Here is an 11784-nt window from a genome sequence, read left to right as displayed (position 1 = left end):
TCTGGGTGCAGGGGAGGTGGGGTTCATTTGGGTGGGGTCCAGGTGTAGGTGTTAGGGGCTCAGTGGGGAGGGTGTCTGGGGGGGCTCATTGGGGTGGTACAGATGCAGGGGAGGTGGGGCTTGTCAGGGTGAGGGCTTGATGGGCCTGTTTAACAGGGGAGCCCCAGCTGCTGCCAAGGGGATCCGTATGCAAGGCCCCCGGTTCCCCTATCGCCTTCTCTTCCCCATCCCATGCCCCTTCCCCACCACTCCATCTCCTCCCCAGGCTTGGGGGGCAGGGGAGAACCACCCCCCAGCACGAGCCGGCAGAGTGTGCTGGGGCTGTGTCGCTCCACTTCCTGCCGCCCAGTGATTGCAGGGCGGGTCGATCCCGCACTCACGGGGCGGCGGGAAGTGGAGTGACCTGGCCCTAGCCCACTCAGCTCTGCTCCCTTGGCTCCCAGCCTTGGGACTGGAGGGAAGGGGGGAACCGCCCCCCAGCAGTCACCGGTGGCGCAGCTGGGAGCCGGCAGCGCAGAGGGGGCTGGGGCCGGGTTGCTCCTCTACTTACCGCCACCCGGGTGCCCGACCCCTGCTGCAGTCCTCAGCAGAAGGGCTGGAGTGGGGGCAGGGCGGGGGCGGAGCAGGGGTGGGAAAGAGGCGGGGCAGGGGTGGGAAGAGGCGGGGGCTTTGGGGAAGAGGCAGAGCGGGGCCAGAGGCAGCTTTCCTGGGGATTGGGCTGGCCGGGGCCCCTTCCGACTCTGGGCCCGGCACCACTGGTGCCATGGTAAACCCGGTACTGGATCTGGGCCCCCAAAGGTGTCTCCTTCGGGTGTAACAGGAACCTTATTACTAGATAGCTCTAATTGCCTGTGGTGCTGCTCAGAGCACAGAACAGGGTCCTGTCTCTGGCAGGAAGAGCACTTTGGGTCTGGGACGGTGTGAGCAGGAAGGAGTCATGGCAGAGGGAAAGCTATCCTAAGCAACGGGGCAGCACAGAAGGTGGAAAACCAAGAAGAGAAGGAGGCAGAGCAGGAGGAAATGGGTGGAGGTGTATGGAGGGTGAGAGGGTGCAGGGCCACCAACTGGAGAAGGGGGATGGCTGACCCATTAAAAGCCATTAAATTGGATTCGAGGAGGCAGGAGGAGAAGATGGTTTTACCACAGAGCACTGGACATACATAATTTGCTATTGAGCTTCATACAAGATGAAAGTAGCGCATGGTAAAGGGGGTGGAAGCTTGTAACTGATAGATCTCAACATGTGCTTGTTAATGGGGAATTATCATCAGATGAGGCTGGTTTCTAGTGGCACCCTGCAGGATTGGGTCTTAGCCCAGCCAGCTTATTATTTTTGTCGACGCTCTAGAAGGAAATATAAAATCCTTGCTGATAAAGTTTGCCGGTGGCATACACGTCATCGATTACCACTCCATCAACATGTCACGTACACAGAGCCATGTGGATTGATTGGTAAACTGAGTGCAAAGATCATGTATTTTAACACGGCCAAATGGAAGATCCTACATCTAGGAACGAAGAACGCAGGTCACGCTTACCTACGTTTGGGGGCTGTATTCTGGAAAGCAGAGGCGCTGAAAAGGGCCTAAGGACCCTGGTGGAAACCAAGGAACATGAGCTTCCAGCATGATGCATGGCAATGAGAGCTAATGTGCTCCTTGGTTGTACGAGCAGGGGAACGTTGGGAAGGATTGGGCAGGTGGTGGTAACTTTGTCTATGGCATTAGTGTGACTATTTCAGGAATAGTGGGTTCTTTTAAAAGTGTGGACACCAGACCTGGAGGTTGAAAATTGATGTGGGGTCGGAAATGAGTTACAAGAATGATCCAAGGCCTGGCAAACTTGCTTTTACAGTGAGAGTTAAGCAGCTCCATCTATTCAGATGATCAAAGAGAAGGTTGAGTGGCTACTTGATTAGTCTCTCAGGGGATCCCAAACTGTGGGTTGTGACCCAAAGGATACCAGGGGGTGGTGGTCAGACACTGAAAATCTACGGAGGGGTGGGTGTGCCAGACCCTCATGGTGTTGTGTGGTGCCCACAGCCATACACATATCACGCGTGGTGGGTACCATTTTATTGGCCGGGCTTGGGGAGAGGCACCAATACCCTTGGGGAGGCTCAACGGGTAACTCCTCGAGGTCATGTTGGTGAGATCCCCTGGCAGGGGGGACCCATCCCAGTGTTCCTGCATGGGGCAGGAGAATCAGCACCATGTGACAGGGACAATGCACGGATCCCCTGTTCCTTCTCCCCCAGCAGCTACTGGTACCTAGCACTGTCTGGGCCAGGCAGGCGCCTCTGATACTGGGGCGGGCTGAGCAGCCGCCTGCGGCACGAGTATGCACCCTCCACCCACCTCAGCATCGCCTGCACCTGGTATCGGTGCCTCTCCCTGAGCCTGGCCTGAGCTTTTCCCCCTAACCCCAAGAAGTCCCTTTCCCTACTCTCCCAACCCCCCCTAATGCCTCTTTCAGCCCAGCTAGCCACTCCAGCACCCAACCCCCCTTAGGATCTCCCCCCTCCTGGGGTTAGGACTTAACCTCTTTCCTGTCTCCCCCATCAGTGTATTATGAGAGAAACTTCTGGGGGGCACCCCTGGTAGGCTGGTGGGCTCACTGTCTACCCCTGGGCCCAGCCTGGAGATCTCATTGCCAGAGATGGTCCCAAAGGGGGCTGTGGCATGAAAATGTTTGGGAACCACTGGTCTATATGTATCTACGCAGGGAGAAGAGATCTGAGAGTGGAAAGCTCTTGGATCAAGCAGGCAAAGGCAGAACCAGGTGCCAATGGCTGGAAGTTGAAGCTAGACCCATTCAGACTAGAAATAAGGTGCATGTTTTCACCAGTGAAGGGAAGTAACCTTTGGAACAACGTCCCAGGGATGTGATGGGTTCTCCATCATCTGAAAGCGCTTGTCTACATTACCCGCAGGATTGATGGGCAGCGATCGATCCAGCGGGGGTCGATTTATCGTGTCTAGTCTAGATGCGATAAATCGACCGCCGAGCGCTCTCCTGTTGACTCCGGGTACCGGAGGGAGAGGTGCAGGCGGAGTTGACAGGGGAGCAGCAGCAGACTCACCGCAGTGAAGACACCGCGGTGAGTAGATCTAAGAACATCGACTTCAGCTATGTTATTCACATAGCTGAAGTTGCATAACTTAGATCGATTTCCCCCCCACCCAGTGTAGACCAGGCCAAAGTCAAGACTGGATGTCTTTCTAAGTAAAGCCAAGATCCTGGGCTGGGTGCAGGAAGTGCCGTGTGATGTTCTCTGGCCGGAGTTATACAGGATACCGGACAAGATGGGTGAGGAGAAGGAGATAAGAGTCTAAAACGGCGCCAGCTTGTGAGGCTGAGAGGTGGAAGGATTGTTCGATATCTCCACTCAGAGGAGGCAGCGAGAAGGCTAAGAAGGAAAGGCGAGCAGTTCTGTGTGGGGCACCCAAGAGGAGAGATTGCTAGGCAGTTAGAGGCTCTTGACTGGAGGAGGAGTGTGGGGTGTCAGTCCTCAGCGTGTGGATCCTGGCTTTGAGAATCTGTGTTCCTCCTTCCCTCAGGGTTTGGAAAACAAGGCTGTGAAGTGAGAGGCACGGGGAGACTCCAAGCCCTGCTCTTCTGATGCATAACAGAGCAAAGAGATGAAGGGGTAAGTACCAGAGAGACAGATGCATCTTTAACCAAGATGTCCTTATCCAAATGTTACTCTGCCACTGACATGAAATAAGCGTTAGCAACTACAGAGCTGCGAACACGTGGTCTCCAAATCCCTTCCCCTCTCAGTGGCTCAACTTTCACTCTCTTGACTCAGTTGATGAGCTCTCTCTGAGGATGTGTCTGCATTGCAATCCGGACAGCATGTGTAGACATACCTGAGTTAGCTTGAATCGAGCAAACTGGCTACAGATAACGTAGCCACTAGCCGCCCAGCTCCAGTGCTATTTTTAGCGAGCTAGCGTGGTTATGCCTACACATGCTGCAGTCACGCCTCCTGATTGCAGTGTAGACATACCCAAGAAAGTCTTCCGGGCAGACGAGACCTGAATTTTTGATGTAAAAACACAAGCAGAACAGAAAAGATGGTCATTGACATCTTCCCCAAGTTGATTCCCCCTCTGGCTAATCACATTCCACTTGGGGCTCCACTTTTCAGAGCACCTGTGATACTGACCCCATGTCACCAGCCACCGCTGCGGGAGCTTTGTTATGCTTCTTGTTGTGGTCTGTCCTCACTGGTGGCTTGTTCCCTTTGCAGACAGCAGAAAGCGGCTGAGACTGAAGAGGGCACTGTGCAGATCCAGGAAGGTGAGGGGCGACCTCCATTCCCAGCCTTGGGAGACCCTCCCCATGGCATTCTGCAGCCAAAGCTCTGCCTAGGAAAATGCCACGATTCGGCACTGTTGTTCTCACTGCCGAGGCCCGGGGTGGGGTTCCCAGGGAACTGGTGGTGCTGTGTCACCGTTTCCAATGCAGCCCGCGTTGGAGGTGCCAGGATCTCACTGCCATCTGACGGCTGTCTGGTGGGCTGTGTGAATTGATTTCAGATGGCCGGGGAGGGGAGGTTGCAGGTCCTGGTGGAATTGCTATCACAGCTGGAACCCGTCAGTCCCCTAGGAGTGCCAGCTTGGTCTGTGACAGAGACCAGTACCAGCTGCTTCAGATGTAAGAACCTGGCTGTAGCAGAGGTGGGATAATCTGCCCCCCACATTAAGTCTCTGTTAGAGACTGGCTTAAGCCCTGAAGCATGAGGTTTAATATCCTTCCAGAGTTGTTAGCAGGAATGCTGCTCACTCTTGATCTCCAGAGAAACGGATGGTCCTGCTTGTATCTTGCTCAGCTGTTGGCCTCAGCAGCTCAGGACCTGTCATAGAATGGCCAGGACAGGGCATTGGGGGTGGGGGCTGGGGAACCTTCCGTGGCTGCTGCCTGATGATTTCTTCCCTGTCGTGTGCGCCCCTGTTTTCTTTCCTGAAGGTGCAGTGGCGACAGGCGAAGATCCCACCAGCGTTGCCATTGCCAGCATCCAGTCAGCGGCCACTTTCTCCGACCCCAACATCAAGTATGTCTTTCGCACAGAGAATGGCGGGACTCAGGTACGCCTGCACGGCCTCCCTGCAGCAGCAGCTGTCTGCAGTCTCTTTATCTCCTGGGGGGAGACGCCCTCAGGCTGGGTGGGGGTGACTCTTCCTAGACCTGGCAACACCCCGCTGGAGGGGTGCAGGATGAAGAAATGAAACACAACCCCTGTGATCCGCGTGTTTACTCCTTGACCGTATGCTGGTATATGCCAGCCAGTGCGGAAGGCTTGCAGCTCTGTGAGCAAACCCGAGTGCACAAGAACCTAGTGTCCAGTCCAGCTAGGCCAGGCCCCTTGTTTGCATCTGTGCTGGGCCAGATTGCTGCGCCTCTAGGAGGGACGGTGCACCAAGTGGGGGGAATTGGGCCTCCTGATTCTGGGATGTCCGAGGCGCCTGGGTAACCACCAGTGCAGTTGGGGGTGGGAAGAGAGGACCAGGCAACAGACGCATGGGCAGGGGAAAAGGAGGAGCAGCGAGGGCTACAATGCAGAGCTCCATGGTCTGGTGCTCTGTGCCGAGCCTCTGCCGTTCCTCTGGGCGTTGTCAGGAGCTAGGAGCGCTCCCCACTTCTGCATGAAAGGCAGATAAAAGAGCATGATACACCCTGCCATGTCGCGCATTGCCCCGGGTGTTAGGGGCGGGGAGGAGCTCTGCATGGCCATGAATGGGAGGGCAGGTGCGTGTGAGAGACAGTCTCCCTGGCCAGACCTGGTTGGCACTGTAAGGAAGTCTGAGGCCCTGCCTGAGGTCACTAGGGAGTCTGGCTGCAGTCTACAGGCACCTACTACGGGGCCGGGGCGACCTGGGTAATGATCTGTGCAAACGAGATGGCCACCAACTGGTTCATGGCCAGGCGTAGAAACAAACCCCGTCCCAAGCTGAGACTGGGGACAGCTGCCCACGCTGGGTTAGTGGCCTCTCGGCTTCTCCCCCCACCTGCGACGCTGGGCACTTGCTTTGATGAAAGCCCGGAGAACCGCTGGGCCGTGAGCAGCCTCGCGTGGCACTGGAGTTGCTGGGTCGAGCACCGGGGTAGACTGATGGCCAGATTGGCATTGGGCATGGAGTGTATTGGCAGGGACTTGGGCTGGGCAGCAGTGGGATCGAGTAGGGACCGTCCCTATGGGCAGGGGGTGTATTCTGGTTAAGTGCTGTAATGCCACTGCAGGGTGCTGGGGCTTTGGCCCTCAGCCCCAGCCTGCTGTCCTTGCTCTCCGTTCCCATTGCCTTACGGAGGGACACGAGACGCCGGGGCAGGAGGGTTTGTGAGGCCAGCGGACGGGTTCTGCAGTAGGTGGCTGCTCGCGTGTTCGTAGCGAAGCCTCATGCACACGGCAGAGATCAGCCAGGGTGACTGGGGCGCGGGCGCGTTCGGGCAGGTGTGCGCGCACATGTGCTAATCAGGGCTTTCCCTTCACCCTGCTCCCTTGTCCGTCTCGCTGCAGGGCGGAGTGGAGATGGGGGAGGTCCTAGGGCTGCCTTTTTTCCATCCCGGACAATGAGACCCAGGGCGTGAACAGCCTCTTGGCTTTCTCCCCTAGGTGATGTATAGGGTGATACAGGTGGCGGAGGGGCAGCTGGATGGGCAGACGGAGGGCACCGGCGCCATCAGCGGCTATCCTGCAGCACAGTCCATGACCCAGGTGAGTGGCGCTGAGAAGGAGCCGCCGTGGCGACAGGAGGAGGTTGCGTTGCAGGTGTCTGGCAGGCTGGGGAGGTGCCAATGCACCAAGTCCTGTACTGCAGCTCACTCAGGGTTCGTCACGTCTATCCCAGGCCTTGATAAATTCCCCTGTTCAGGCCAGTAGATGGCTAACCAGTGTTGGGGGCTGGGATGGTTTGGGGGGTAGAGCATGGGACGTGGAGCCTTTCACCCCTCAGCTCCCAGCTCCAGTCTGGCCCAGGTCATGTTACCCCAAGTCATTCTCCTGGGGGTGGTCACGATCCCGTTGTGGCTCTCGGCCCAGTTCTTTGTGGCACCGATTGGGCCATGCAGGCCAAACTCTCCCTTACAGCAGGAATCCCTCCAGGGCAGGAGGAGCCCTTGGGGGGCCGGACACCGGCCCTGGCCATTCTGTGAGCGCATAGATGACTGCGGTCCGCAGGGCTGTCCCTCCACTGAGCTGTGCGAAACGGGATCTGGGGGAGGGGTCGCTCTATATCAGAGGTTCCCAATGGTTTGTTCCTGAATTTCCCTCTTTGGAAATTCACGTCCCTTGTGCACCACCCCCACAGCCGCCCGCTCCTGCAGCGGTCCGGGGGGTCTCAGCTGCCAGGACCCAGCTTCCTGCCCATCTCGCTCCCCCACTGCGCAGGAGAAGCGGATGGGGTCGTGCTGAAGGGCTGGGCTCAGGAGAGGAAGTTGTAGGCTGCACCCAGTGGGAACTGCTCCCCCCTGGACCTCAGCCCTTCAGCACGACCCTGTTCACGTCCCCTGTCTGGGAGTTGGGGGGGGGAAGCTCTTGGACTAGGGGGGAGAGGCTCTGTCATCAGGGGCAGCACATGGGGCTCTGTGCCCTGTGGCCACAGTGGAGGAGGGATGGGGGAGCTCTGTCGGCAGGGGCAGCACGCAGGGCTCTGTGCCTGGGGCTGTGCTGAAGGGCTGGGGTCGGGAGGAGGTTGTATCTGGCTTGGGGGTCAGTACTCCTGGGGTGCAGCCTTCTGCTGCCCACTCAGAGTCCCCACCGGCCTCCCTGGCAGAGGAAGGGAACTGCCTGTTGGGGGCTGTGGCAGTGTGGGAGTGAAGCAGGCAGGGAGCCTGACCCAACAGCTGAGACCACCCACACAGAGCCAAGCCTGCTTCCCCTGCCAGACAGCGCCCCCTCCATACACCAGCCCTGCAGTGTGGCCCCATTGGGTCCTGCGCCTCCCTGATAACCCCGTCCTGCCCCTGGGGACCCACTCCCTACAGTTTGGGAACCTCTACTCCTAGATCTTGCTTTCCTTTGCCCCTCTCTGCTCCAGGCTGTTATCCAGGGTGCATTTACCAGCGAAGATGCTGTTGAAACAGAAGCCACAGCCACGGAGACCCACTACACGTACTTCCCCACGGCAGCCGTGGCAGACACCAGCACCTCCGCCGGTGCGGGGACCACGGCCACCGCGGTGGTGACCACCCAGAACTCAGAGGCCCTCCTGGGGCAGGCCACACCCACTGGTACAGGTTGGATGATTTGGGGGCTGGGACACCCAGCCTGCGTTCTCGGGGCCTGTCTCCTGTGACTTGTGCAGCCTGCTGCGACGTGGGTTAGCTGTGGAGTCCTCGATGCTGGCGGTGCAGCCTTCTGCTGCTACCACGCCGATGGGCTTCCCTGGCGTGCCGTGAACGTTGACTCCCCAGCTTGCAGGGCTGCCCAGCGTGGAGGCTGCCTTGGAGAGCAGGGGCCTCCTCCCGTTTACACCAGCACAGAGCACATCAGAGTGGGGTCGCTCTGCGCCAGTGGGGTTTCACTTGCTTTGTGCTGGGAGGTTGATTCTAAACTGGTCAGTTTGCCTTTTGCTGCTTCTCGGTTTCACTCTATGCTTCTCCCCAAAGCTGTTCCCAGCAATGGGGAGGTTTACATTCAGAGAAGACACCTCAACGCTGATTTGATTTGGCTCCGTTCGTCCCCTCTTGTTCCTAGACCTAAATCCTGCCCCTTACAAATCCGTAGCCTCAGAGGTACTGAGGATTGCTGCCTCCCACTGACTTCTGGGAGTTGTGGCTGCTTGGTACCTCCCAAAACCAGGCCACAAATTGAGTGTCACCTAAACAAACCCTGTTTGTTGCATCCAGAGCAGCTGCTGCAGATGCATTTCCCTCCTGTGTCCAGATACGCTGGCAGCGCATGAAGCCAGTGCGGTCACCCCAGAGATGGGTCAGCGGTGCTCCCTCGCCCCACGCATACGGCTTTCTCTCTTATCTTGTGGGAACGTTCCCCTTGTGATCCCATCTCTTGTGTTTCCAATTGTTCAGGGCAGTTCTTCGTGATGATGTCACCCCAGGAAGTTCTGCAGGGCGGAGCTCAGAGATCTATCGCACCCAGGAATCACCCCTACTCTCCGTGAGTGTTTGTCCAGCCCCATGCGCGGCTTCTAACCCTGCTTTCCTCCTCCTTTCCTAGTAGCCTTCTTTCTTATGTCTCCCACTTGTGGGGAGAGTTGGGAGTCTTTGTTCTGACCCATAGCTATGGGGAGCAGCTGTGGGCTGATCCATGGGGCTGGGAGTCGGGATTTCCCAGTTCCGTTCCTGGGTGTCCCACTGGCTTGCTGGCTCAGTTTCCCTCCCTGTAAAACAGGGCTGATGTTGCCTCTACCCTGAGTAAAGCGCTTTGAGATGTGCCATGGGGCTCGTTGTTCAGTGCGGAGCGTCTGCGTTACACTGTCTGGTGGGGTGGTTTGCTTTTCAGGAAGTCCGAAGCTCCTCGGACGACCCGGGATGAGAAACGCCGAGCACAACACAATGAAGGTAGGGGCAGGGGTCTTGGGGGGTGGGGAGGTTTGGGGCTTGGGGCGGGGAGAAGCAAGAGCGTCCTCCATTGACAGCAGCTTTAGATCCAAGGGGGATCTTGCCTTCAGAAGTAGATGTAAGGAGCATTTTCCCTTGGTTAACTCTTGATCTGTTCCCACCCAGATGGAAAAGCTCTGTTAAGCTGGAAAGCACATAACAGTGGGAGTGCTGTAGTTATCAGCCCAGGAAATCCGCGGCTAAGAAGCTTAAACTTAAAACCAACTCAGTCCTTTGAAAATCTGGAAGTGCACAGGTAGGGCACCCAAACAGGCCTTAACTCTGCCTCCAGCCATCCCTTCGTAGATCCCCTCCTAGCTAGGGCTGACCCTGAAAACCCCGTATGTTCCCCACCTCTGCAGGCTCCCTGTAAGATGGTACTTTGGGAGCAAGGGTTTGAAGACGCTCAGGCTACAGCTGTGGGCATCTTAAATGTGGCCACGCTTCTGTCCTCGTCCCATCCCTAGCATCGTTCGGCATAAGGCCTTTCGGAGGACGTCTGGATGAGCTGCTGCCCTTGTGGGTAATAAGAAGGCTCTTTGCTGTCGCACTGGCTTCCCTTCCCAGGGCAGGGCCCTCCTGCCCCGAGGTGGGCCCAGGGGGCTCGAACATGCACGTGCCCAGGTCTCAGTGTAACCGGCAGCACAGGGCATTCTAGTGAAGGGCAGGGGCTGGGGACCTTCAGGCATCATCAGCCTCTCCCGCGGCTCTCTGCGCACAGCGTAAGGCTGTACGAAGGGCAGAGCATGCGATCCCAGTAAAGGACTCGAATGTCTGCGTTCAGGGAAGTGGCATGTTCTAGACCAGTGGTTCTCAACCTGCGGCCAATCAGCACACAGCTGCGGCCCATGTGACATCCTCAGGGCCACCCAGGTAGTATTGGATGCAGCCCACATAACACATTGTGGGCCGCATATGGTAAATGGGTTGAGAACCACTCTTCTAGACAGATATGGTGCCTCAGGTTCCTCCCCCAGGCTTAGGGCATCAGGGGCAGAGTTAAGGTGATTTGGGTGCCTGGCCTGTGCGTTGCCCGTTTGTCAAAGGGTTGGGTCCTTAAGCTTAACCTCAGCTCTGGGTTTCCAATGACAGTGTTCTCCCAGCACGACAAAGCGGCTGTGCCTGCTCCTTAGACAGGGGGCTTTGTTCCCACTGCACCAGATATGGAAGCATCCCGGCAAGGAAAAGATTAATCGCTCCTGCCTCACCCATTGGGCTCTTTGTCCTAATGAGCCTAATTAGCAGTGTCACCCCAACGAGCCTGGGGTCCCATCTCCAGCCTGCATCCTACCTTCTCCACCCTTCCCCTCTGCAATCCAACCCTCGCCAGATCCTCTTCTCCGCCATACTCCCATTCCCGTTTTCTCTCTCCTCCCAGGATTCTACCTCCAGCCATGGCAAGGGTGGGTGTAGAGACATCTGTCAAGGAGGGCGGTGTTCAGCTCTCAGGGCACAGCTCTCTCTAGGGAAACCTGGGCTGAGGTGAGGGTAGCTGTCTGCAGTCCCAGAGGCCCTGGGGCTGGGGTTGCTGTAAGCTTGGGAACCTTCCTGAAATTCCATCCCCTCTTTCCCTACCCCAGTGGAGCGCCGACGCAGGGACAAGATCAACAACTGGATTGTGCAGCTCTCCAAGATCATCCCAGACTGCTCCATGGAGAACACCAAGTCAGGGCAGGTAAGCGAGCCCCCCTGGAAGAACTGGTCACGGTCCAGAGACCGGCGTAAGGGGACCAGACTGCATTGGCTGCATTTCCCTACGCCAGTGTCGAATTCGGCCCCTCTCTCTAGAACCAAGTGCTTCCAGTAGCTCCCCTGGCCTGAGCAGGTGGCTGGGGGGCGCTGTGAAGAGGCCTTTTACCAGTAGGTCATTGGCTGAAATCTGCCTCAGACTGACAAGCCCCGGTGCTCTCAGATGTTATGCCATTTTGCAGCTGGGCAGATGCTCATCTACCTCCAGATTTCTGTGCTGATGGCGCAGAACTGTGCTCTGGAGCCTGATTCATTGGAAAACAGCTCTGACATCTCTAGTCCTCAAGCTTGCAAAGAAACTTTTCATAGAGGGAACTGCTGGTGCCAGGGCCGTCAACTGCCCTGTTCATCCCTATGGGATGTTAACACTGAACCCTAATGATGTCAGCTGTAAAGGTCACAGTCACTGCTGTCAGCAGAAACCCCTCCAGCTCCCTCCCCCGTGGCCAGGCTGGCCCTGCTGGGCTGTCA

At 57.3% G+C, this 11784-nt stretch overlaps 1 protein-coding gene across 6 annotated transcripts in view; it reads left to right on the top strand.

The window, feature by feature from the left end:
- The window catches only part of USF1 (upstream transcription factor 1), a 25476-nt gene that overhangs the window by 10490 nt on the left and 3202 nt on the right, over positions 1-11784 (top strand). For 3 of the 6 annotated variants that reach the window (XM_026659765.2, XM_026659764.1, XM_024201969.3), the window contains exons 2-9: positions 3561-3649; positions 4256-4305; positions 4975-5093; positions 6620-6721; positions 8043-8241; positions 9034-9121; positions 9467-9525; positions 11145-11239. In XM_026659765.2, the coding sequence (XP_026515550.1) occupies positions 3642-3649; positions 4256-4305; positions 4975-5093; positions 6620-6721; positions 8043-8241; positions 9034-9121; positions 9467-9525; positions 11145-11239 (720 nt within the window). In that variant the 5' untranslated portion in view covers positions 3561-3641. Of the gene's footprint in view, positions 1-3560; positions 3650-4255; positions 4306-4974; positions 5094-6619; positions 6722-8042; positions 8242-9033; positions 9122-9466; positions 9526-11144; positions 11240-11784 lie in introns of those variants that run through there. The other 3 variants (XM_026659767.1, XM_026659766.1, XM_024201973.1) reach the window with 3 other exon arrangements.

Source organism: Terrapene carolina, unplaced genomic scaffold (genome assembly GCF_002925995.2).
Source record: "Terrapene carolina triunguis isolate 2854851 unplaced genomic scaffold, T_m_triunguis-2.0 Scaffold675, whole genome shotgun sequence".
Lineage (NCBI taxonomy): Eukaryota > Metazoa > Chordata > Testudines > Emydidae > Terrapene > Terrapene triunguis.
Note: the sequence above shows the minus strand (reverse complement) of the source record. Positions and strands in the feature narration are given on the sequence as shown.